The sequence below is a fragment of the Gastrolobium bilobum genome, unplaced genomic scaffold (assembly GCF_033153095.1).
Source record: "Gastrolobium bilobum isolate Gb01-03AN ecotype WA unplaced genomic scaffold, APGP_CSIRO_Gbil_v1 utg10043, whole genome shotgun sequence".
In the NCBI taxonomy this organism is placed as follows: Eukaryota; Viridiplantae; Streptophyta; class Magnoliopsida; order Fabales; family Fabaceae; genus Gastrolobium; species Gastrolobium bilobum.
Genome location: NW_026897121.1, coordinates 108,085 through 132,173, shown reverse-complemented (window position 1 = coordinate 132,173; position 24,089 = coordinate 108,085). Strand labels below are relative to the sequence as shown.

The following is a 24,089-nucleotide window of genomic DNA, read 5'->3' as shown; positions in this document are numbered from 1 at the left end:
TCTTTTTAATTCCCCCTACATCGATATGTTGGACTTGACCGGCAAGTGTTGGAGAATCCATAGTGGCATTCTTGCTATTCAATTTAATATGAACGCTAATTGGTTTCGAAGCATCTATAATACCGTATATGTCCTCATGGTCGAGTTTCAACAAAGAATTAAACAAAAAATGAAATTATTTTGCATGTGTATTCACTTCCTAACTATTGACTCACTATTCAGCTGCCTAAAAGAAAAAAAATATAAAACCGGAACAAAATATTACATTCCAGGCATCTATTCATGCAGATGCAGCATGCAACGCTAGAGATCAGCGCGCCAAAATGCTTGCCCATATGCAGATCTGTCAGTAATGCAAAACCCAAATCATTTGACACATGTAACCAGAATGACTTCCTTAGCTCAATTTCAGACTTATTTAGGTGGAGCTTCAAGGAAATGGTCTGGATATCATTCTTGTCATAGAATGTACCAGTCATGAGCCTCTTCTTTCCAGCAACATTTACAATGAGATAGCAGCCAACAAATGCATATGGTACAAAGACGCACTCCCATACAGGTTGCTGAATAATGGAAAAAACCGGTATAGGAGTGAGAACAATGCTATTCAGGCTGTATTTCAAACAAGGTCCGTCTTGATTGATGCATTCTCTTCCTGCAAGGATCCGCGCATAAATAAAATGATCAAGACATGCCATGCAACAGGAAAACAAATAAAAGGTCCGACATACAAATACAAAATGATTAGGATTTGAAAGATAACCATATCATATTAATAATAGGGAATTTAAATATCAACTAGACAGCTTTGATTTGGGTTGGTCAAGATGGCAGTATACTGTACGAATACCCCTGATAAGTCATACTTTTGTTAGGAGGAATAAAAGTGGGGGCAAGGCATGTGGACCCAAATAATAGTTGATAAAAGTAGTTAGTAGGTAGGAATCAGTTAGGATAATCCTAACTGTCTTGTAATAGAATTAGAGAGAGGGCTATCGTTTAAATAAACAGAGGGAGAGAGGAATGGGCATTGAGAGTTTTGTAATTAGAGGAAGATTAGGCCAGAAAAATTCTCTGGAGAGGGAGAGTTACAAGGTCATCTTCCTTATATTCCCTTTTGTGCAAGGATATTTCTTGCTATCTTGAATAAAGACAACTGTGTTTCTGTTTCTTTTCTTGTTCTTTTTTCCAATTTGGTGCCATATATCACAATGTGAAGCATAAAATCAAACTCAAGCAAACAAAGGCAGATTTAAGCTTCAACTCCTTTGTTTGCAGTAAGAAACAAACGTGGGAAATGATATGGGGACCTAATTCAATTGAAACTGTATTTGTGTAAAGAAAATACATATGCAGTATTGCAAACAATACTAGCATGGCTTGAGTAAATGTTGCTTTATTTGTTAAGTGCTGACTTGATCATTTCCTGTTATGGTAATGGCATTCACATAAAACAACAAGATAGATGCAACGATTGGTTGATGGATGCCGATAAAAGACATAATGATCGGCTTTAGTAGGAGGCTTGAACAATAGCGCCAAAGCAGCCAAACCAAGCTCAAGGGAGCTGTTTTTACATTGTCAGGTAAAGATTTACATTGTTCACCAATCCAAACTCCCCAGTAACAAAATCATGTTCTCGCTGTAAACTTCCTGCTATAAATTACCATGCAAGAAGAAATTTTACAATGCCAATGTTGGATAGAAGCTATGGTGAGAAAAATGACCAACAAACGCAATCTTAGCAACTAGAGAATAAGTGCCACTATAGCCAAGGCCAAAAGTTAACATGTAGCAATGGCACCATGTAAACACCCACCAGCAGCCAATGGTAGATTTGCCAACCAGTTTGGAAACCAAATCTGACATACCATTAGAGTTGCTGGGTCAAGGGAACCCAAAAACACAGGGAGATCTTCTTTCATCAACTTAGCAAGGAACCACACTTACGGGTTTTACACCATATTATGACCCAAACAAAACCTTAAGAAATTGGGTCTATAGCTCAATCTAAGAGATTCTTTGGTGCTCATAGAGCAAGAGAAATCTCTTGCTTTCTACCATTCAAAGTGTACTACTTCACCTATGTGAGCCATTATTGTGTCCCACTTCAAATACACTTTCAATGCTATAGCTGAGATAAAACACATTGAATGGTATAGAATAGAACAAGAGAATTCTCTAGTTCTAAGACACCTAATAATTTCTCGGGTCATTCCACTTATATGATCTTCACTAAGTTCATTCCTTTCCAATTTGATACTTCTTCATTCACACTTGAATTACCAACAAGAGCTGAAGGCTTACATCTAATCGATCATAGCTTGATGCCAGCCTGGAGAGGAAAGAGCTTTGTCTGTGGTCTTAGTAATGAAAACATAGGATAAACACAAAACAAAAGTAAAAGATAATCTGAGTTCTCTCTCTCTCCCCTCTCATATTCAATATACACTCTTGCATAAAGCATCATCAAAAGGAGCAATATATGCATAAAAAGTCATCTGACCATCAATTCTGTTCTATGTCTCACCATGAATAAAAGACCTAGAATACACTAGGTAGAAACTCCAAAATAATCCAGGACACAACGAAAATCCTTGGAATAAAATTATAACTGAAAATATAAGTTGTTTCACATTTTATACATAGCAGGCACTTTTATAGGCATAATAAAACTAGACTCACAGCTAAACTATTCTTTTGAAAGTATCCTAATAGGACCCTAATCTTACTATAATTATCATAAATTATCCATAATAAATAAATAAAATCTCTAAAATGATAATTATTAAAGTTATTTTGAAGTCAGTAAAATAATATGACAGACACCTATCTGCATCATTGAGTATAATGCTTACTTGATCCAAAATATTCACTAAATTGTGGTGAATCTAGTTCCTTACACAAGTAGTTCTAGACAAAGTAATGCAGATTGATGATGTTGCAAAAAGTTAATAGACTACAAGAAGGGCATATAATAATCAGATACATACATCCACAGCCTGGAAAGATCTATCCATGGATGACTTCGGAGAAACTTCAGCGCCCGATGTTGACTCATTCTGAGTGATGCCATGAGAGTGCATCTACAAATAACCAACCAAATGAAATGAAGTAGATAAAGTCTAATGAGGTTTATCCAATTAAGAATTGAATAGATAACAGAATATGATAATAAAATATTAAATCAAAACCACCACTATAATTAAGATTCCTGGAAAAAATGAATGAAAATATAAGAGATATCAAACTCTCTTCCACAGTGAGAAAACTTAAAATGTCAGTAGGAGTGCTATGCATCTCTGAAACATGATACAGACTAGATCAAAAACAATAAATGGCGCCTCCCCATGCCACAAATTTTACAATAGGGAAGGAAGAAGAATAGAATTAAAGAATGAAATTTCATCTACTGGATGCATATTATTTGACTAAAAGCTGAGAAATAGATAAAAATTAATTGGTTAGACAAAATAGGCAGGTCATGTGTACGCAGGAAAAGGTGTAATTCAAATCTCAATACTAAGAAATAGAAACTTGAAGTTCACCAGTAAAAAATAATGTCCTAAAAAAAAGCTTTCTTTTCCTCCATATCCTTTCATTAGCATCAATGTATATCTAAGAATGCTTACAAAATGGATATTTATTTAAAGGGGATCTAAAAGATGTACAGTGATAACTGCTAACTGCTAACTGTAGCGAACTCTATAACCAACCTCATCTACCTCCTAACAAGTTATTCACTTTCTGATAGAACCATGGATCCAAACATGGTTCAGGATGGCCCCAAGAAGAAGACCTTACGAGTTTATACCTGTAGGCCTAACACTAAAACCACTCCCCATTAAATCCCGACTAGCGAGGGTGGGATGAAGGCTATTCTTGTACGCAGCCTTACCTTTACATAATTGCAAAGAGGCTATTTCCCGGACCTGTAGGCCTAGAGATTAACTGTAATTAGGAGGGAAACATGTGAGTGGGTAGGGAAAGTTAGTTATATAGAGGGAATATAGATCTGATACAAATGTAAAATGTAACAGAGGAGTGGTACATTATATTCAGTTTCAGCTTTTAGCTTTGGGCCATCGGAGAATATCATTGGCCAGGAGCAAGTACTTCTCTTGCATTTCTCTGTAATTCAATCCTAATTTCATTATCAATACAATATCCTTTTTATATATGGGAACTGTTTCCTATCACTTTAGTAGTGGGAAATATCCATAATCAAACACATTCTAAAGAACCAAATAAATCACTCTTAACAAGAGTTCTGTATTGGGTTAGTTATCTGAACACTTACTTCAGGACCAAGAATAACATTGCAACATAGATGATTAATTTACTATCATCGGAAAAAATATAGCAAGAATGATATTCTTTGTAGAAAAATCTACTGTGCCTCGTTCAACAGTTCTCTGCTCTAGTGGCAGTTTATTGATCACTGGATTGTGCTCCAAGATTAAATCCAATAGTAAATAAAGCTGTAAACAAGTTAGGGTACTGGTGTTTTTGAGATACTAGCATAGATAAAAATTGTCTCTAAATAGAATAAGTACTGGTGACGATAAAATTGCGCAACAAAGTGTCTAACCCATACTAATTGAAACCTAAATTCATCATTGAAGCGAACATAAACAGGTATATGGTTCTTTGTAATCTAGCCTACCCCACATGAATATTTGTTTTCTTGACCATCTTCAAACAGAGATGAGTAGTATGTCGGATCATATATAGCGCCTCCAAGTATCTCATTGGAATCAGAGCGTTGCCTAACTACTGCAGGTGCCACAGGACTCAAGAAACTACTCCTTAAGTCAGAATCTGCTGCTCGAGAAGCTGAGTCCACATAGGAAGCGCCTAACCTATATATTTGAATCCATAACAATGAGGATGATAGCCTCACTACAAAACCAGCAATTTGCATAGCTAGAGTAAGTTGCACTGAAAATATGAAAAATGCTGCGTAATCCTTGGAAGAAATATTCCTGCAAACACACAAAATGCTTTTCGTGAGATATGAATGAAAAACAGAGTCACGATCATTTGTATGATTCTGATAGAGCCTGGTATTTCAGGAAGTGAAAATAATAGAGAAGACAACTAAATAGTAATTATATTGAATCAGAAACAGCGAGAAATAGAAAATATAGAAAGATAAGGGTTATTGGAGAGAACCCTGCTCTCCTACCAAATTTCACCCAATACATGCTTACCTTCCCCTTCTGCTTTCCCTAGTTTTTAAAACAACCTAATAGCAGAATTGGGATCTTCGCTCCACTCAGATGCTGCCAGCTGACATTCCAGAATATACTATCTAAGAGACTCACTTCCTATTGCCACTCCACTATTCTCGACTCTATTCTTCCTAATATACACCTTCTAAATTAGAGTTATATCAATACCGTCCCCATTGAGTTTCACCTTGTCCTCCAGAAATTGTTCTTTCACTTCAACGAAAGAAGAAAGTCAACGGATGTGAAGAAGAGCCTCAAAGAAGGGCATATCCCCTACCTAAAGGTTTTCCAAAAATCTGATACAAGAGCCATTACTCTACTTCAACAAGCCATGAAGGTCAGCGGCATGAAATAGACATATTCCTAAGGAATTATTCTCCAGAGGCTCGAGTGCATTTCAGTGATTCACATCACGTCCCACCCATTCTGGGGTGAATGGGTAATAATCCATATTTGCTCTTTATAACCTGCTGCGATGATGCCACAGGTTACAATAAAGGGAAACGCCATAGTCATTGCTGAACAATTTTACTAATGAGATATATATTATATGGCTATCAAATGAAATGAAAAAAATCTGACAATTCACACTTCTCCTCTCCATGTTTTTCTTTCTAGTCGTTTCCTCCCCTTTCTTAGAGGTGAGGAAAATCATTGCACAAGCAGGCTAAGATTCAATCACCTGGTCTCAACTATAGTCCACAATGGTACATGACAAATTAAATTGCATCATATCGAACCAAAAAGAAAAGAAAAAAAATTGCAAAACGCACCAAATTTCACGAGTGAAGAGAATGAACCAAGAAATATCCAGCAAAATCGCGCAGAAGAGAAGGAATGCATAGGTACGGCCAAGGCTCTGACTGCTACTCTCAATTGCCACCAAAGCGAACAACGCGATTGCAAGATTTATCAGCGATACACCATTGTACGACGCTCCCAGCGATCCAATTAACGCGCACCCAATCTTCAATTATTTTAGATTTTCAAAACTCACATTAACGTACAAATTACAGATAACAATGTTCTCTACGCATTAACAAACAAAATAAAAAGGCGTAGCTAGTGTACCTACCTGAATGTAAAGGAGGATGATAGCGAGTTTCTGAAGCCTATCGTAATCGCGCATCCATGGCTGTATACGGTGTCTCAAATTCAAACAGAATGAACCACAAAGCATCATAAAGATTGTGACCGATTTAGTTTACAATCGAAATCAATCGGAGGAAAAACATGAAATGAAAAACGAATGCATTATCATCCCCTAAGGTTTTCTTTCTATCTATCGAGTACGTTGAGCTTCGTCGTTCACAGTCCGTTTTTCTTCGTCTTCTTTCTCCCTCTCATTCTTTTTTCCCCCCTCTTTCTCGGTTGAAGACAGTACAGCTATACTCAGGCTGTAATTGCAGCCACAGCGATTGCGACTTGTATTGTATCCCCTTTTCTCTCTACCTGTAAGTCTGTAACCAACTTTTCTCTCGTGCTCTTCTCTCGAAGCAGGTTGTGTTTATTATATGCCAAAATTATTTATATTTTTTAAGAAAGTAAAGGATATTGTAACTATCAATTATTATTATTATTAATGTTATTATCAATTAATTTTATTGTTAGACTGATTATGTTGATTCAACAGTTATATTTATTTTTATCTTTGTATGATTATGATTCTCCATATTTAATATTTTATATTTATTTTCACCTTTGTATGGTTATGATTCTCCGTATTTAATGTGTTCACATTAAATACGAAAAATCATAACCATGTAAAGATAAAAATAAATATAATTGTTGGATCAACATAATTGATCTAACGGTAAAATTGATGGGTAGTAATATTGATGTAACACTAATTGATTGTTACAACTTACAATATCCTACCCTTTAAAAAAATAGTTAAAAATTAAAATTAGTGTTTTTTTATTTAAAATTTAAATTAAAAAAATGATACATTTTCTTACTGTAATTTTTATTGTGTGTCTCTTTCTCTGATTAATTCTGTTTTTAAAAAGGACAAATACAAAATTCTTAATATATATATATATATATATATATATATATATATATATTGAGTTTAATGTTTTTTTTTTTTTTGGAAATAATGTTTATTTTTTTAAACAACATAAAATTATATGTGAGAAAGACACGAGCAATAGAAATCGTGAAAGAGAGAGTGGCTGATTTTTTTTAAAATTTAAAATTTAAATAAAAAATACTAAGATGTAAAATTTAAATTTAAATAAGGGTAGCTCAATTGGCAACTAAGCAAGTGTTTGTTTGGATCAGGAATTCAAACCATGTCTCAAGCAAATTCTTGAAAAAAAATTCGAGTCCAGAGATCATGCCTCTCTCCTGGAACGGGAATTAGTCCCGTCCATCCAATATATATTATACCAACTTATGAAAATAATTTAATAAAAAGTAAACTCATCACCTTAGTCATAAAAAAATATGTCGTTAATTTACTCGTTCTATATTGTAAAAGGTTCGTCTTAAAAGTATAGTATATAAAGTCTATTTAAATACTGAGATCCAATTAATTTTTTTAATATATGACAATGGATTAGTTGCGTACTCAAGTCAATCCAACAATCTATGCTCCCACACATTTGCAACAAATACAAACATTTCCTTAACAGTTTTGAACATCATGAGTTGACAACATTGAGAATGTGAATGAAGATGTCTTATAATTGTTTCCATGTTTTGAAGCTTAACTATGATTTCACTCAATGATGCACTAGGTGCTATGAGGGTATTTACAATAGTTGAGCATATCCCAAATGCAAATGCAATTGTTCCTTACCCCATCAATCTTTTGTTAGGCAAGAACTTCGGCCCCTTCTTTCCCCCTTTCACTCCTGCAACAAGGCCCAAACCTCTTCATCTTCCATTTGCTCATTTCACTGTTTTTTCCTTGTAGGTAAGTGCTTAAATTCATGTCATAATTTAGCAATAACTCCAACACTAGCTCGATCAATAGCAACAGGAAATTCTTCACTAATTCTCTATTTTTTTTTTATTTCTCCATTGATTCATTATTTAATTGATTAATTCGATCAAGTCACAGAATTACATGGATCATAAAATTTTTCCTATCAAATTTTAATATAACTGCATATTTAAGACTTGAACTCTAGATCAGAAGTTAAGTTGAAACATCCTATATCAATTAATGCAAGTACTTTGTGGTTGGGACCTTTCTTTACATCTACAAAACAAATTTTTCAATAGCCACATGCCATTCAACAAAGTGGTTAATTCATGGGCAAATGAAGCCTTTGCGCTTGAGTGTTTCATATTAAGAATTTTCCTACATATATGCAAGTTTTCAACACAACACATTACATGAAATAAATCTAAAATTTATTACTTCACATTAATTTACTACACACTAGTTATTTTTTCTCCCACCACCTGTCTAGGGCATATCAATATTATTTGCACTATTCCATCTCAAGAGCAAATATTCAGTGAACCCGGCTCACGTGTACCCCGGATAAAGAAAAAAGAGAGAAGAGAGAAAAGAAGAAGAAAAAGAGAGAAATAGACTATGCAATTAATTTTCTCATTTCAAACCCATATCTTTGCAAAGCAACTTGTACCATATTATTGATTTTTTCTTTAAGTTTAGGAAGGATGGTTTCATAAATAATATATAACTTTGAAGAAGAAAACAAGCTACAAATAATATGAAATTTGAGAAAGGATGAGAGAATTTCACAATAAATTTAAAGCAAAATAGTGGAAGTAAAATTCTCCATCACAAAAAATTAAAAAATTATCCATCACGGCTTATAAGTTTAGTGAAAAAATGTACTGTAAGTTAATTAATATAATACTTAAATTCTAATAAATGACGATGTAATATTTATTAATGACATAATATATATATATATATATATATATATATATATATATATATTTATATTATTTATTAAACATTAACAGCGGATACTCAAAGAGATGTAATGTAACTATGTAAGGACTAAGGAATATATTTATATTAAATTTCTAAAAAATCCTTATTCCATCTATATATTAAAATAAAAAATTTTCCATGGTGGATTGGCTTTAATTGGAAACATTATTCATGTAGGATTGGCTTTAATTTAAAACATCAAGATTTGCATAGATTAGTTTAATGTCGGCTGAATTTTTTGAGATAAAAAAATACTAAAATTTGCCGGATCATCATTTATATTCGCCAAGACTCTCAAATATATGGTCATGTTAATGGTTAATCACATTAGAGGATTCATAGAGGAACCGAAAGCAGTGTAGAGCAACAAACGCCGCATCAGAAAATGGCAACGACAGATCCGTCGTCCTCTTCAGATTCTCCGACATCAGAATCCGCAGCATCGTTGGCGTCGATTGCAGAGAATCTTCAGCGTTCTGCTATTCAATCTGCTCGTACTGTGCAACACAACTCTTCCAATCGTTTCCGTGCTTTTCAGGTTCCCATAGCCTCTCCTCACTCTTTTCGTTCTCTGTACGTCACCGTTTCGTGGCTCCTTCCATCTCCTTGTTTGTCTGGATTCGTTGCGCAATACGCGATATAGATAACATAAGCTACATTTACCCTATTTGCTGAATTTCATTATTAATTGGTTAGAGGGTGAATGATGAATATAGGGTTTCTATTCCCCTCTTCTTTATTATCTGAAATCAAAGGGAAAGAAGAGGACGAAGAGAAACAAAAAGGAATCCATTCTCTGTTTTTATTTTTATTTTTTTGGGGTCTGTATCTGATGTGCTAGTGCTTAGACTAGCTTTGTCTACTCCAGCTGTTAAGCTGTTGAGTAGTTACAGGTTTGGTTGAGTGGTTAAAGGTCTGTTGAGAATCTGTTAGAGTTAGTTTTGCTGAGCTGGCTTTCTGTTGCTTCAGTTGCAACAGTTACCAGACTCTTGGCTTACAAAGAAGGCTCACATCACACCCCTCTTGCACAGGCATATTCTGACGAGAGGTACTTTCCATTTTCTTTAATTTTGGGTGCAAGATCAAATAGCAGCTCATGCTGAAGTAATGAGGGACCAATTTCAGAATAGCTAGTTGATGGTGGTTTTACAATATACTTGTGACCACATCTTATATTCATTTGCTGAACCTCTTAAGTTGTAATGAACCTGTTAGAATATTAGGAATTATTGTTCTAGGACTAATATTATACTAGAAGTGTTATTGAGCTAGGTTTTAACCTGTTGTATTATACTTATACTGAACCTTGAACATCAATATAAACAAATAAAAGTAGTAAGTTATGTGTTATATTATTTCATAACATCATGATTATTCAGAGTCTTCCTGGTTGAATCAGGCTTGTCAGTAGGGGCTGGAGTTACCAGAATAGTGGCAGAGCAAACCTTTGTCACTCCCAAACCCTAGTCACAAGGTGTTTTTGCGTCGCAGCCATTGTGGCTGCTATAGTGCAGTGTATTGAAATCTGAAATATATTTTTTTCTGACTTTTTGAAGAGAAGTTTGTTTTGCTCTTATTTAAACTAACAGATTTCTGTTTCATTCTCACTTAATCTACACAACTATCTGTTTTTTCCTCACTTAAACTCACTTGCTTCCATTGATTGAGGGAGTTTTGGTCTCCCATGACCCATCACGTATATAAATCAGTTTTGAGGGTTTGCGGAAGCTGTCTTTTGCACTAAATCGTGCACAAAACAAAAAAATGAAAATACTGGGCAAGTTTCATTTTGTTCTTGTTTTTGAAAATTATTTCATTTAATTATTTCTTAGAATCATCTTGTAGAATAAAAATATCAAAACACTTGTTTGATGAATTTTGTTTTGAGAGTAAGTTTTGAAAGCTTGAGGATGCTTTGGAAGAAATGGTAGAGGAGATTGTGGATGGTGGTGGTTTGAAGTGAGAGTTGAGAATCTATGAAAACAAGTTAAAGAAAACAAAAACAACTAAAATGTGTATTTGTTTTCCAATTCTAAATTTTTTTTATGGAAAACAAGTTTTCAAATTAATAAGATAAAAACAAGTATCCAAACAGGTTTTTTTTTCTTTTGTTGTTTTAGTTTTTGAAAACTGAAAACCGTTTTCAAAAACAGAAATCAAACACAGCCACTGTTTCCTGTTTTTAGAGAATGAAAATACTGAAAATATTTCCTGTTTCACAGCAAACAGCATGTCAAAATCGCATATTCTCAATACATTCTATGTTATCAAAACTTTCTTCCATGAAAGGTGGTTCGTTTTGATGCAGGAGCCCAAGCTGGTACATGCATGCTATCAATTGCACCAATGCCATTCTACATTTGAAACACGAATAATAATTTAGTATACAAACATTTATACATTTATTAAATATTAGAAGTTATGTATAGATATGTACCTTAAAGCAAGGAAATTATTTTTGGTTATCCATGACTTGTGGATGAGTAGTTGTCCGATTTCTTTGTCGAATAATGTTTCTACCAGCTTGCAGACTGTCCTTAAAACTATTTTAAACCATTTGCTTACAGTATGTAGGGAATGTTGTAAGTGTTAAGCAACGACTTGATGATGCAAATTATGACGTACTATGATTAAGAATATTGCAACTCCTTCCTGTCCTTATTGCTCTTATTTTATTTTATTTTACTTTTTTTGCCGTCTCTCAAATTTCCAACATCCTTCAAAGTATCACAAAAACTCATAAACGCATGCTTCTCCATTCCAAAACTGCCATTATATCTAACTGCATGACCAGCCAAGAAATCAACAGTATACATCTTCCCTAATCCCTATTAACATAGAAGACCTACATGGTGTCTTACTAGTAAAACTTTTCTCATAAACAAAGGGACTACACCCAAACAATAAAATTATAATTATAATTTTATCTCCTGATTCTGTGTATATTCATACATAAAATTTTAAAGTCTGAACTAGTTATAATTGTTAGAAATTGTAATTGAAATTATAATTCCAAACATGAATTTTGCTTATTTTATCCAAAAGAGCCTAGTACATATTTGATCAGATTCAATCCAGGAGCCCAAGACATATTGGATCAGGTTCAATCCAGAAACACCTAATAACATACTGTCATATGGTTTAACCTGCTAAACCTGTCTGAAGTTATGAAGCATGATTTATTTGCTTTCAGATCATATAAGGCCTGCACTAACAATCATTGATATATAAGAAAAGGTTTAACGTTTCTCCAGTGATTGGAGATAAAGTTATCTTCAGTGAGTTCAAAACGACGTCGTTTTGGGGTTGAAAAAAAGGTATTTTTGTAATTCTAATTTATTCTAGAGTTATATTAGTCTTTATCATTATAATTTTGTAATCTTCCAACCCTAAAACGACGTCGTTTTGGGCTCACTGGAGATATATCTCCAGTGACCGGAGATATATTAAACCCAATAAGAAAATGATAAACAAAGTCAAATCATTTTAAAGATCAAAACAAAATTATTTCATTATATTTTTTAAATAGTGAATAAATGGAAGGTACTATCTTTCATTTACTTTTTAATTTTTTGTAAGGGGTTGTTGGGGTCCTAGTATATGCTTTCTACTCTTGTTTATACAGAATCTCTTTTTGTCTAATGCTATAGCTTCTTTTCATGCCCTCTTATTTTTTTATTTTTTTTTCATGTTCTATATTGTATTAATTTGGGAAATTCCTGACCATGTGTGATCACTTTTTATCCCTCAATAAAATTTGAATGGCTCCCAAACTCATCCAGGTTATGTATGATTCTTTTGCAGAATTTTTTACCAGAAGCAGTGTCACAGTATAGAACTTACGAAGATGCTTTCTTCAATAAAGTTAAAGGTGATTAAAAATGGATATTATTGATCTGTGAGTGATGGGTGTGTCCTTCAACTTTGAAGCACTTTTGATGGTTCGGTATAAAGGTTTTGGCAAAATTGCTGTAGTTTGTAATTTATGCAGTCATTTTATTCATTTGGTTGGAGCAAAATGCTTGCATTTCTAAGGATTTCTCTTTGTCCCTAATCTTGTTATGGCATAGGCCTCTATTTGGTGTTCAATTCATAATTGTTTCTTCAGGGAGGGGTTTACCCTTACTGATATGCAGAAAGATCAGGCAGCTTTGCTACATTTTGAGTCTTCACAATGCACATGGTTTTGTTGTACTATGTTTTGTTGCACAAATTCTGAGCCTAGTTGTGAAAGACTATAGCGTTTGGAGGATTTCTATGATAAATTTTATACTTTCCATAAAAAAACTGAATACTATCGATCTTATTTCTAAATTTTTTTTTCTTAGATGAATTAACACTGAATGATATCAACCATAGAAACAACATAATTGTTCCTGCTTTGCAGTAATCTTTTATGTGTATATTATTGATTTATGATCTTAACCCTTTTGTAGATGGATTGATGGTTGCAACGGAGCATCCAGCTTTAGGAGTTGGTTTTGCTATTTCTGCCGCCCTTCTTGTTATGCGAGGTTTTTTTTCCCCATTATTTCCACTTACAAGTAGCAAAATTTTTTTTGTGATACCACTCAGATTTTTTTTAAAGGTTCTATTCATGATTTTCGCATCTTTAACTTTGCCAAATTCTCTTGTGATAGACAATTGAGATTTAAATATATTATCATGATCCAATTTATTATACTGTGGCCAAACTTGGGAAAATAATGCAGGATCAATGCTTTTTTTTTTTTTTTTTTAGTTATTTCCTTGACTTTCCTTTCTATTTTGTCTTTAATGTAGTTTTTATTATACTAAGTAGTCACGCGACTAGCATTTGACCTTTTGATGACTAGCAAGCTGAGTTTAGATCAGATTTTAATAATTTGGATTGGATTCGGTAATATACAGTTAACCTGGTGGCTGGTATAAATAGCTCTTAGGAGTATTCAGCTTTCATACGATATATTTTCCCTTATTTCAAATCATAATTCTGTTAAGAAGCTGCTGTTTTCCATGTTTCTTGCTTCAAATGTTATCAAAGCCATGTTGAGGTTTACAGTATAGTTTGGTTTGTTGTGGCATATGCTTGAAGATTTTTCGTGTGTAATACATGCTTTGAAATGACAAGCATCATGTGGGAACCTGGATGGAAAATCAAGAAGGCAATCTCAACCTTGTAGGCAATGTGGAAGTTAGAGTAAGACACTGTTGTAGTCCTCCACCAATCTATTATATTTATTCTGATAAATCGTAGATCAGCAAAAGGCACTGGATATCCCAGAGTTTTCAATACAAGTTAGGTGGGCTTATGTGCTGTTCATACTTCAAGTCCAAGGGGCACTTGCTTGAGAGGGCGTATTAGATATAAAACCATTCATGTGCTTTAACTCAACAGTTTAAGCTTTTGGGGTGGTTGGTACATAAAATTGTATTAGAACCTCTATGACCAAGTGGTCTAGAATTCGATTCTTGTTGCCCTCATTCTTCTAATAAGGAGTTGAATTTAAGCACAAGATAGGTGGGTTTGTACATTGTCTACGCTACAAGCGTAAAAGACTCTTGTTTGAGGAGGCATGGTAGAGATTTATATAAAATCATTCATGTGTTCTCATTTAATTGCACATGAATGGTTTTATATTACATCTCTAACCATGCTCAAATGCATTGATTAATCCATGTAGCGGACCCCACATAGTGGGGTATAACTCGGCTGTTGTTGTTGCATATCTTTCTTGGAAAATGTAATCAATATGACTCTTTTGTACTATATTGCTTATGATTCAAACCAGTTTTATCTAATTCTGTTTTCTGTGTCTCAAGTCTCAACTGATTTTGTAAATTTTCTCTTGAATGTTATTTTCTAGTTTAGTTTTTAAGTACTTTTTGTTTTGCAGCTCCAAGAAGGTTTCTGTTTCGTAATACATTGGGCCGATTTCAGAGTGAGGAGGTATTTTTTAGTTGAACAACCAAGATGCATCCCTAACTTATGTTCTTACATACTGCTCCTCTCAATTTGTGATGCATAACCTGCTCTTTCCTTATCTTGTAACTTGATATCGAGGACATTCTATCTTAAGCTTTTGTTTTGTATTAAGAGTTGTAATATTTCTCTAGTGCATATTCTGTTGTTTCTTTCACCTTCTTACGTGAATACTTGTAAAGGCACGGTATGCTAGTGCTGAGAAGAATGTGAAGGACTTGAGCCTTTCAGTAGATCTATTGAAGAAGGAGAGCATAAAATTGCTTCAAAGGACAGCTCTAGCTGAGAAGGAAATGAAGTATGGGCGTAACGAACTCATGTATGTATTATCAGTTAAGGAAAGGATATCTGAGTTATTTGATTACAGCTGAATTATGCCTGATTGCCTGAATATTTAATTTCAATAATGTATAGGAGTGCTGGAACCCAATTTCAAAAGCTGGCAAAATCATCGTACAAGGTTGAAGCCCGAGCTGCTGGTATGCTATCTTTTATATTTTTTTTGAGAAAATAACCAAAATGTAACTTCTGATAGAATATTTACCATTAAGAAAAATATTCATATTTTTTTATGCATAAAATAGTCATATTTTAATCACACTTTTTATACAGAAAATTAATACATTTTGTTCATTCCCTGTCTTTTTTTATTATTATTTTTTCTTTTGTAATTCTCCCTTTCATATTTTCTTTGGGTATGTGTCATATCAATTATCGCACTGGAACTTACACTTTTTTTATCATGCTGCAGATTTAATAGACAGGCTGCGGGATATACCTAGTCGTGAATCTCTGGCACTCCGAGCTGAGGCAAGGCTATGACTTTTGTTTGTCTTTCTGTTGTTTCCCAAAAGTTCAGTCATCTTAAATTACTCATTGTTTTCTCTCTGCCACAAACACGTGATTAGGTTGCCTCTATGGCTTCAATTTTGAAGCGACAGAGATCTGCAGTGGACAAACGGATAATGAAGATTTCCGAGTTAGGGGTTCCTGTGTGAATTGGTGGACAGGTTTTGGACCTTCTCTTAATGCACATCCATCTCAGTCATCGCAATTTTCTTGAATAAGTTCTGTTGAGGACGTACATAGCTGTACGTATAATGCAGACCCATTTCTTGGGCCATCTCTTTTATTTAGTCAATTAAGTGAATAGGTAGCTATCCTTAATAAAGTTGTAACTTGAAAATGTTTTTTTTGAATATTACAACTTTACAGCAATTCAAGTATAAAGAGACATATTCTCATTGTTCGCAACTGTTAAGAATCGGCGAGTGAATACCCCATATAATTATGCATCTTCTAGGACTCACAAAACCCAGCCACGTTTTAAAAAAAATGTGATTAATTTAGCGTGTGTTTGGTTCAGTTTTATGAAACTACATGAAGTTTGTTCAGTTTTTATTTCCATGATATATATGAGTGGATCTTAATTTATTGTTTATATTTATTTGATGATGTTTCTTTATTGATTTTTAAGTCGATTTTATATTATTTGAGCCATGAAAACAAAAAGAAACCTTCGCATATAGCTTTATAGATCATCACTTACAGTCATAATTACATATAACCAATCCTATCATTGTTCATGAGTAAAAATTGAATCTAAAAACCTGAGTCAACACTAAATTGAGATTATCTCAAGAGAATAGTTTAGCAATGGCAGGAGATGCGTGACTCGATGTATGTCTCTATGTTCAAATCTTAATTATGTCAATTTCATGGTCACATCTTATGTCATATCTATAAGGATGTAAACAGACTTAAACCAGGCCAAGTACTTGAGTTTAGGTTTGGATTGCCAAAAAAAAAAACGACAATCAAGTTTGACTCCTTGAATTTGTTTATAATTTATTTATTTTTTGTTAAATATCTTGAGATATTTTAAGTTTATTAATTTGATATATGTATATATATTTATATCAGAAGGTAAAGTAAGTATAAAACAGAATAAAAGACATTTAAATATGAAAATTAAGTAATAAAAATTGAAATGAATAATCTCATGTGTTAATTAACATGATAATGTTATGTGAGAGTATTCTAACCAATACTTTTATCTTGGATGCTAAAAATTGGCTGGAAAATAGCTTTAGGAAGATTTTCACTAAATGACTATTTTTCTTTTATCACTTTAATTTCTTCTAACTTAACTATTGCTCCAATTCAAGTCAATTGTCCTACAAAATAAGAAAAAGTTATTCACATGAGTTAATAATTCAAACTTCATATTTTTTTAATCAAATAACTCATGCTTTTGACTATATATATAAGAGTGATTTTAGTCTTTAAAAATCATAATAAATTATGAGTTTATCAAATCATGTGAATGAACGGTGATAATTTTATAATTACATGTTCCGATATTTTTTTTTCTCTCTTCCTTTATTATCATTGTTTCATTTTATATGATTAGAGACACGTGATCATGTTAATTAGCAGTATTTACTCTCAATAAGAATATATAAAATATTATACGCACACCCCTTTTATGAGTTTTATCCCTTTGTTATATAAGCCTAAGATTAAGAATAATTACTAATTGACTCGAGGGGTGAAAAGCTGACAATATCAGATGGATCTGCGAAGAGGGTTGTTTAATGATATAGACATCGGGGGATACGTCCTTGTGACTCGAACTAACAGCAAGAAAGCCACTCGAGTCTCGATCTCACTCACCGCGATTAGGATTTAGGTTAGTGGAGGGAGGGTTTTGTATTGTAACCGACGACGATACCGTCTTGTGTTGTGTTGTGTTGTTGAAGTCGCAAGTTGCAACAAAGCCCTACTACGATTTTCTGTTACACACACCCCCAACCAACCACCCACCCAAGATGATGTCATCACACGCGCGCGGTGTGAAGTATTAGTCAGATCTGTTTGCGAGTTCGAAATTAATCAGAGTTATTGATGGAGGGGAACTCGGGAGGGGGAAGTGGTGGTGGCGGCGGCGGCGGAGGAGGAGGAGGAGGAGGAGGTGGGAATGACGTGGAGCTGCTTTGTAAAACGCTGCAGGTGGAGCACAAGCTGTTCTACTTCGATCTGAAGGAGAACCCTCGTGGTCGATACCTTAAGATATCGGAGAAGACTTCTGCTACTCGGTCCACCATCATCGTCCCTTCCACTGGCATTTCCTGGTTCCTCGATCTCTTCAATTACTATGTTAACTCCGACGATCAAGACCTCTTTAGCAAGGAATTGCAGCTCGATACCAAGGTAACACTAACCCAACCCTCTTCAATTCTCTCTTTCTCTCTCTCTCTTGGTATTTTTCTAATTTCTTCCTTTTCAGGTTTTCTACTTCGACATTGGGGAGAATAGGAGGGGCCGTTTTTTGAAGGTACTTACTTACTTGCTTACTAACCACTGTCTTCTCTTTCTGTAACAACCTTCTCTAATGCTGTACTCACTCTTCAAAAAAAAAAAAAAAAGCTTTTCTATATTGTCACCTAATGAAGGTCAAATTTTGCAATTGCCAATTTTAGCGTTTTTTTATTCCGTGAGCAATAAGGAAATTTAATTATGGTAATTAAGGGGTTGGTCAACCCAACTCATGTGTAAAAGAGGAAATCTTTAAAGTATTTGGCATTTACAACTTATTTGTTCATCAGAAAGAGCTCAATGCATAATGGGTGGGGATATTAATAACCTTGGGAATGGATCATCTCGTGTCTCTTTTCAACATGACCATGTAATATGGAAAATCTCAATCATTCATTGGTATATCAACAGTCACTATTTTAATAACAAAGCTCGTAATGATCATTTTAATTAATCTATCGATATATGGTTGAGATTTTCCACATGACGAGGTCATGCTGAAAAAAGAAATGAGATGATCCAGATTTGTTATTAAAGCTAGTAAAAGGAAACGGAGATTATAATTTGGGTTTGTGTGGTAAACGTTGGGCGTCTTGTTTGACATTTGGAATGTGTTTGCTTGAAATGCATAATACTACTGTAAGCTCTAGGGATTTCACCACTTTCCCCGGTCATAGTGGTGGATAGAGGGAATAAATTGTGCTTTGTGGATTTTTATTAAATTATTTTGATAGCAGTGAAAAAAAAAAAAAAAAAGTTTGCATGTCAACATTTTGGATTTGTGTGGCTTGAACTCTGCAAGTAAAGCCCTGTTTATGATTAAGAAAAGGAGAAGGTAATACAATTAAGTTCATGTAGAAGTCATGTGATGGCAGAATTTCTTATTTGTCTTAGCCCTTAGAGCCCGTTTGTTTCTGCTTTTTAAAAAAGTAACTTTTATCCAGTGTTTTAAAACTCGGACCGGTCATTGAACCGGTCGAGGTACTGGGTCACTGGTTCAACCGGGTTCAACCGGTTTTACTGTTCACATGTTAAAAATATAAAAATATTACTTATATTAATAAAAATTCACATAAGAAAACTATCTATGAGCTTCAAAAAATAAATTGGTTTTCAATGATAGCAAATATTATATACTTCTAAGCTTCTAGCTCTAGACCGTTGAGATGAGATCATGAGACCATTAGTGTTTATCACCACTTAACTTCATGAGATCATTATAAGATGCAACTAAATTACATAAACGAACTACACTAATCTAAAATACCTTATTATTTTCACCTTACTTTTAATCATATTCATCAAAAAATATGAATATGATTTAATTCAAGAGTTCTTATCAACAAAAAAAAAAAATTTACCAAAAAAAAAGGAAAAACCGGTTTAACCCGAGTCAACCGGGTCGCCGGGTCACCGGGTTTCGGACGGGTCAACCGGTCCAATCCGGGCTGACTGCATAACCGGTCTAACTACCCGCTCGGACCGGGGAACCCACCGAGTCCCGGGTTGACCCGGCCAGTCCGAGCCGGGTTTTAAAACACTGCTTTTATCTCTTCCTTATTTTAAAAGTGTTTTTTATAAAAGATAAAGCTATTTATATTTTTATAAAAATATTTAGTTTTTAAAAAAAATATTTAACTTTTGACTTCTGCTTTTTTTACAAGTTAAAATGTTTAGCTTCTGAACAAAGTAGATTTTTGGCTTTTTTTGTGACTTCTTCTTTTTTTAAAAGCAGACATTTAAATTAACTAAAAATGAGAAGTGCTTTTTTTCAAGAAAAAAGTAGCTTTTGGAGAAAAAAAAGCCCATCCAAACAGGCTCTTAGGCTTTGACTTGTGAAGCTTAGTTTAGATGTTTGATTGATAATTTTTGTTAGGGTTGCTTCTTAGGGATTTGTTGTATGCTAAAACGCCAAAAATCATGATGAACTTTGCCTTCTGGCACCCTCTCAACCTTCAACCTGTATAAATCACATCACGCCACTTATAATATACCTACATAATTGTTCAATCTGCAACTTCTATATTCAATACATCGACAGAGTTAGCAATCCACTCCTATCTGAAGTCAGTTGGCAAGATGAAGGGCTTTTCTGAGTATCTTTGCAGTGGACTTTAGATCTACAAATGTGAGCAACATATATTATGGTCTTTTGCTACAACCTTAGCCTCTCTGCCTACAGTAGTTATCTAAATATTATGTTTGAGGGCTTCTTAGGTTGAAAGTTTGGGACACTTCATTGTTTGGCTGGCTTTCTGAATTTACAAATAACCTGAAGCAATCTCAAGCATTTGTTGAATGTCACTTGCTTGAACAAGCTCTGACAAGCATTGAAACTCTGAATACACTAAATTTACTTGCAAATTTCATATGTAAGCTGTAAAATCTTCTCTACCCATTGCGTCTCTGTCTTTCACTGTGAAACGTGTCTGAATCTCTTTTTTCTTTGTTTTTCTTGTTAACGTAAATCCTTGAAGAGGTTTGCACTTTCTTTTTCTTGTCCATTAGCATTCAATAATTTGGCATTAATTGATTGAATTAGAGATTGCATCGTTGCAGTTCTTGATTGTCCCTCTATTTCACAGGTGATCAAGGGATGTGACATTTTCCTTTAGAATATTTTCGTTCTGGACATTAGGCATTCCACTGTTAAGAGATGATTAAGTTCTGGATAGATAGATTGCCATCTCCATGATCCTTACCCTCAAATTGATCCCGTGATTGTCAGAGGACAAATTTTATGTAAGAAGCAGTATAATAGGGCTATGGACAAAGATGCAATAAGTAAGAGAAAAGGGGGAAAACAGAGACACTCCCTGTAAAAGTCATTCCATTATTTGTGCTTGTGTTAGCAAAGGGATTACTGTCTCCATTGTTGGCAAATTGGGTGATCATTTATGTCATTATAGTATCTTAGTTGCATGTTTAACTCAGTTGTGCACTCCTGGAAAAAAGGTCGTTCTTGTCATGACCCTTCTGAATACACTGCATGCGTACTAACTTCTATTCTGTAAGTAGCAGACATTCCTTCTCCTCTTCCAAATCCTGTTCCTCCCTTAATTCAACTTCTAACTCCAAGATAGAGTTTGACAATCAAGGAATCCTCTGTAAAGTCACTCCCTGTGAAAGTCACTCCGTTATTTGTATTTTTGTGTTAGCCAAGGGTTTAACGCCTCAATTGTTGACAAATTGGGTGATCATTTGTGTCATTATAATAGTATCTTAGTTGCATGTTTAACTCAGCTGTGCACCCCCGGAAAGATTATCATTCTTGGCATGACCCTTCTGAATAGATTGTTTGCATACTAACTTCTCCTATTCCCTAAGCAGCAGACATTCCTTCTCCTCCTCTTCCTCCTCAAAATCTTGTTCCTCCCTTAATTCCTTTCTAACTTCAAGACAGAGTTTGACAATCAAGGAATCCTCTCCTTTATTGCCCAGTACACTAAATATTGATATTGACCTTTTATCTTGTCTGTGTAAAATCTTCTGTATTCAGTATTTAAGTGGTATCTTCTATGTCCCCTTTTATTCTTATTGCCAGATTGTATTTCATATCTAGTGCCTGCCCTAGTATAACTGAAGTGCTTACAATGTGGGTCTGAGGGTAGGAAGGGTGTGAAAGGCTTTGAAGACCAGGTGATTATTTTGTTTTGGAAGTTTTGGGATGTTGGTGTTGTTGGGTGCTGTCTGTTTTTTGCATGTGATAGTACACAACAAAAGAACTGTTTCTATTTTTGGTGCAACCATATTTATTATTCTCACCAAACGAATGTACAAAATCAAGCTTTGAAGCATGCATCATTGTGGAACATAGGAAGAACAGTAAAACCAGTCTGCACTACAAAACAGTAGCTATGCAGTCAACTAGAATATTCTGTAATTCCTCCATCTTCTATATAGGTCCCTGTTAATATATTTGCATTTTAATTTGACAAATTCAATCCCTAAGTAACATATACAGAAACTTTTGCAAATAACACTGGTAATTGGTGTTTCCTAATAACTAAAATTGTTTCAATGAGGCTACATGAAGTCCCTCATGAAATTTGTTATCTTGTTTTGCATCTTTTTGGGTTTACTGATTTTTACATTTAATTTTGAAGTTTCTGTCTTGTGAAGAATATTACCTGTATGTTTATTTTGTTTCAAGATAATGATTATAATTTATTGTGTAAAGGTGTCTGAAGCTTCTGTCAGCAGAAATCGTAGCACTATCATTGTTCCTGCAGGAAGCTCCAGGGATGAAGGGTGGGCAGCATTCAGGAACATTTTGGCAGAGATCAATGAAGCCTCGAGGCTTTTCATTCTCCCCAATCAGGTTTCCTTCTTTTGCAAGTAGACATTTTTTTTCCTGCTTAGCCACTAGAATTTTTCTAGTTGTCTTATGTGATCTATTGTATCTCATCTGATTGATTGCATTCCTCAACAGCAAAATTCCGAATCCTCAGAACGTCTTGTTGGACTTTCGGATGATGTTGGTGCTGGCTTCATATCTGGTCATAGTAGTCAACCTGCCACCTCTTCTGAGTTGAATGTGGACAGGTCTGTTGATTTGCCAGCTCAGGATGAAATTGGGAACTTGGGGGTCTCAAAAGTGATCAGGGCTGATCAAAAAAGATTCTTCTTTGATCTTGGGAGCAATAACAGGGGTCATTTCTTAAGAATATCAGAGGTGTTCTGCCATTATCGTTTTATCCTTTTCCTTTATTATGTTTTAGTGTGGGAAGAGGATTTTGTTCTGTTAATTTTTGTTATTTCATTGCAGGTTGCAGGTTCTGATCGATCCTCCATCATTCTTCCTCTGTCAGGGCTCAAGCAGTTTCATGAGATTGTTGGTCACTTTGTGGAAATCACCAAGGACCGAATTGAGGGAATGACAGTTGCTAATGTACGCACAGTTGATCCCCCTCAAAGATGAATGCCAACTTGGGGTTTTCTGTTACAATAAGTAGTCCCTCTCTGCCAGGGTTTCGTTAGGGATACCAATGGGTGTCATCTGAGTCTTATTTGTACTTTTTTATGTCTTATTCGTGCTTTTTTATTTTTTTCTCCTCAGTCTCTTTCTCCTTCTCATATTGTTCTTCCATTAATGCTTTTGAAATAATCCAAACTCTGGTTGATCAGTAGAATAATTGGAATTGCTGGGCAAGGTTTATAGGAATAGGAAATAACGGAAGAAAAGTGAACAAAGACTTGTACTTATTTGGATAGTTTGGCACCCGTGCTATATTTTGTAATAATGCTTGTTTGATTGTTTATTATGCTTTCATTCACGGTTTTCACATGCATTTAAGTTCCCAGACATGAGGAAATTAAAAAAAAAAAGTTCCCAGACATGCTGAGCAATCAATCGTTATACTTACCAGATTTTAGGTTTGGTGATTTAGCTATTTTATAGGTTTTGGTTTCCATCTTGATGAACTTAGCATTGATAATGAAATCTGTTCTGTAGTCATTTATCTGATTTGTGCGGATTAAACACTTACCTTAGATGGAATGAAATGGAAGGTAGCGAAGTTACATCCATTATCTTGTCGGCGAAACATGAGTGTGGGAATTCCTATTATGAAATTACTGGAGATTTACTTAGGGTGGGAATTAACTTTCAACGCTCTATCTCCAATATCTCCCAATTCTTCTGGCACCGAGCTCT

At 34.5% G+C, this 24,089-nt stretch overlaps 3 protein-coding genes across 4 annotated transcripts; 2 read left to right on the top strand and 1 right to left on the bottom strand.

The window, feature by feature from the left end:
- Positions 1 to 125: 125 nt before the first annotated feature.
- On the bottom strand, positions 126 to 6,699 carry LOC133304355 (uncharacterized). Its single transcript, XM_061504381.1, has 5 exons — positions 6,310 to 6,699; positions 6,008 to 6,201; positions 4,667 to 4,985; positions 2,994 to 3,086; positions 126 to 655 (listed from the first exon to the last, which is right to left on the bottom strand). The coding sequence occupies exons 1-5, from the start codon at positions 6,415 to 6,417 to the stop codon at positions 620 to 622; spliced, it is 750 nt and encodes a 249-aa protein (XP_061360365.1). The 5' UTR covers positions 6,418 to 6,699; the 3' UTR covers positions 126 to 619.
- A 2,724-nt stretch (positions 6,700 to 9,423) lies between these two features.
- Positions 9,424 to 16,435, top strand: LOC133304352 (RGS1-HXK1-interacting protein 1). Its single transcript, XM_061504377.1, has 8 exons — positions 9,424 to 9,691; positions 12,958 to 13,024; positions 13,590 to 13,667; positions 15,030 to 15,082; positions 15,298 to 15,434; positions 15,530 to 15,594; positions 15,867 to 15,925; positions 16,024 to 16,435. Exons 1-8 carry the CDS (start codon positions 9,539 to 9,541, stop codon positions 16,111 to 16,113), a joined length of 702 nt encoding a protein of 233 aa, XP_061360361.1. The 5' UTR covers positions 9,424 to 9,538; the 3' UTR covers positions 16,114 to 16,435.
- A 1,239-nt stretch (positions 16,436 to 17,674) lies between these two features.
- On the top strand, positions 17,675 to 23,718 carry LOC133304351 (transcription factor Pur-alpha 1). 2 transcript variants are annotated; one of them, XM_061504376.1, is made up of 6 exons: positions 17,675 to 18,053; positions 18,084 to 18,328; positions 18,405 to 18,452; positions 22,614 to 22,754; positions 22,866 to 23,108; positions 23,202 to 23,718. In XM_061504376.1, the coding sequence occupies exons 1-6, from the start codon at positions 18,023 to 18,025 to the stop codon at positions 23,352 to 23,354; spliced, it is 861 nt and encodes a 286-aa protein (XP_061360360.1). In that variant the 5' UTR covers positions 17,675 to 18,022; the 3' UTR covers positions 23,355 to 23,718. The 2 variants fall into 2 exon arrangements, with proteins under 2 accessions (XP_061360360.1, XP_061360359.1); XM_061504375.1 differs by having other exon boundaries at positions 17,675 to 18,328.
- Positions 23,719 to 24,089: the final 371 nt, after the last annotated feature.

Coding starts and splice junctions, on each gene's coding strand:
- LOC133304351 (XM_061504375.1), top strand. CDS start 18,023: ATGGAGGGGAACTCGGGAGGGGGAAGTGGTGGTGGCGGCGGCGGCGGA. Junction 18,453..22,613: donor GGAGGGGCCGTTTTTTGAAG/GTACTTACTTAC, acceptor TATTGTGTAAAG/GTGTCTGAAGCTTCTGTCAG. Junction 23,109..23,201: donor ATTTCTTAAGAATATCAGAG/GTGTTCTGCCAT, acceptor ATTTCATTGCAG/GTTGCAGGTTCTGATCGATC.
- LOC133304352 (XM_061504377.1), top strand. CDS start 9,539: ATGGCAACGACAGATCCGTCGTCCTCTTCAGATTCTCCGACATCAGAA. Junction 9,692..12,957: donor ATCGTTTCCGTGCTTTTCAG/GTTCCCATAGCC, acceptor ATTCTTTTGCAG/AATTTTTTACCAGAAGCAGT. Junction 15,926..16,023: donor CTCTGGCACTCCGAGCTGAG/GCAAGGCTATGA, acceptor ACACGTGATTAG/GTTGCCTCTATGGCTTCAAT.
- LOC133304355 (XM_061504381.1), bottom strand. CDS start 6,417: ATGATGCTTTGTGGTTCATTCTGTTTGAATTTGAGACACCGTATACAG. Junction 4,986..6,007: donor CTCTTCACTCGTGAAATTTG/GTGCGTTTTGCA, acceptor GTGTGTTTGCAG/GAATATTTCTTCCAAGGATT. Junction 656..2,993: donor GATCTTTCCAGGCTGTGGAT/GTATGTATCTGA, acceptor GGATCCTTGCAG/GAAGAGAATGCATCAATCAA.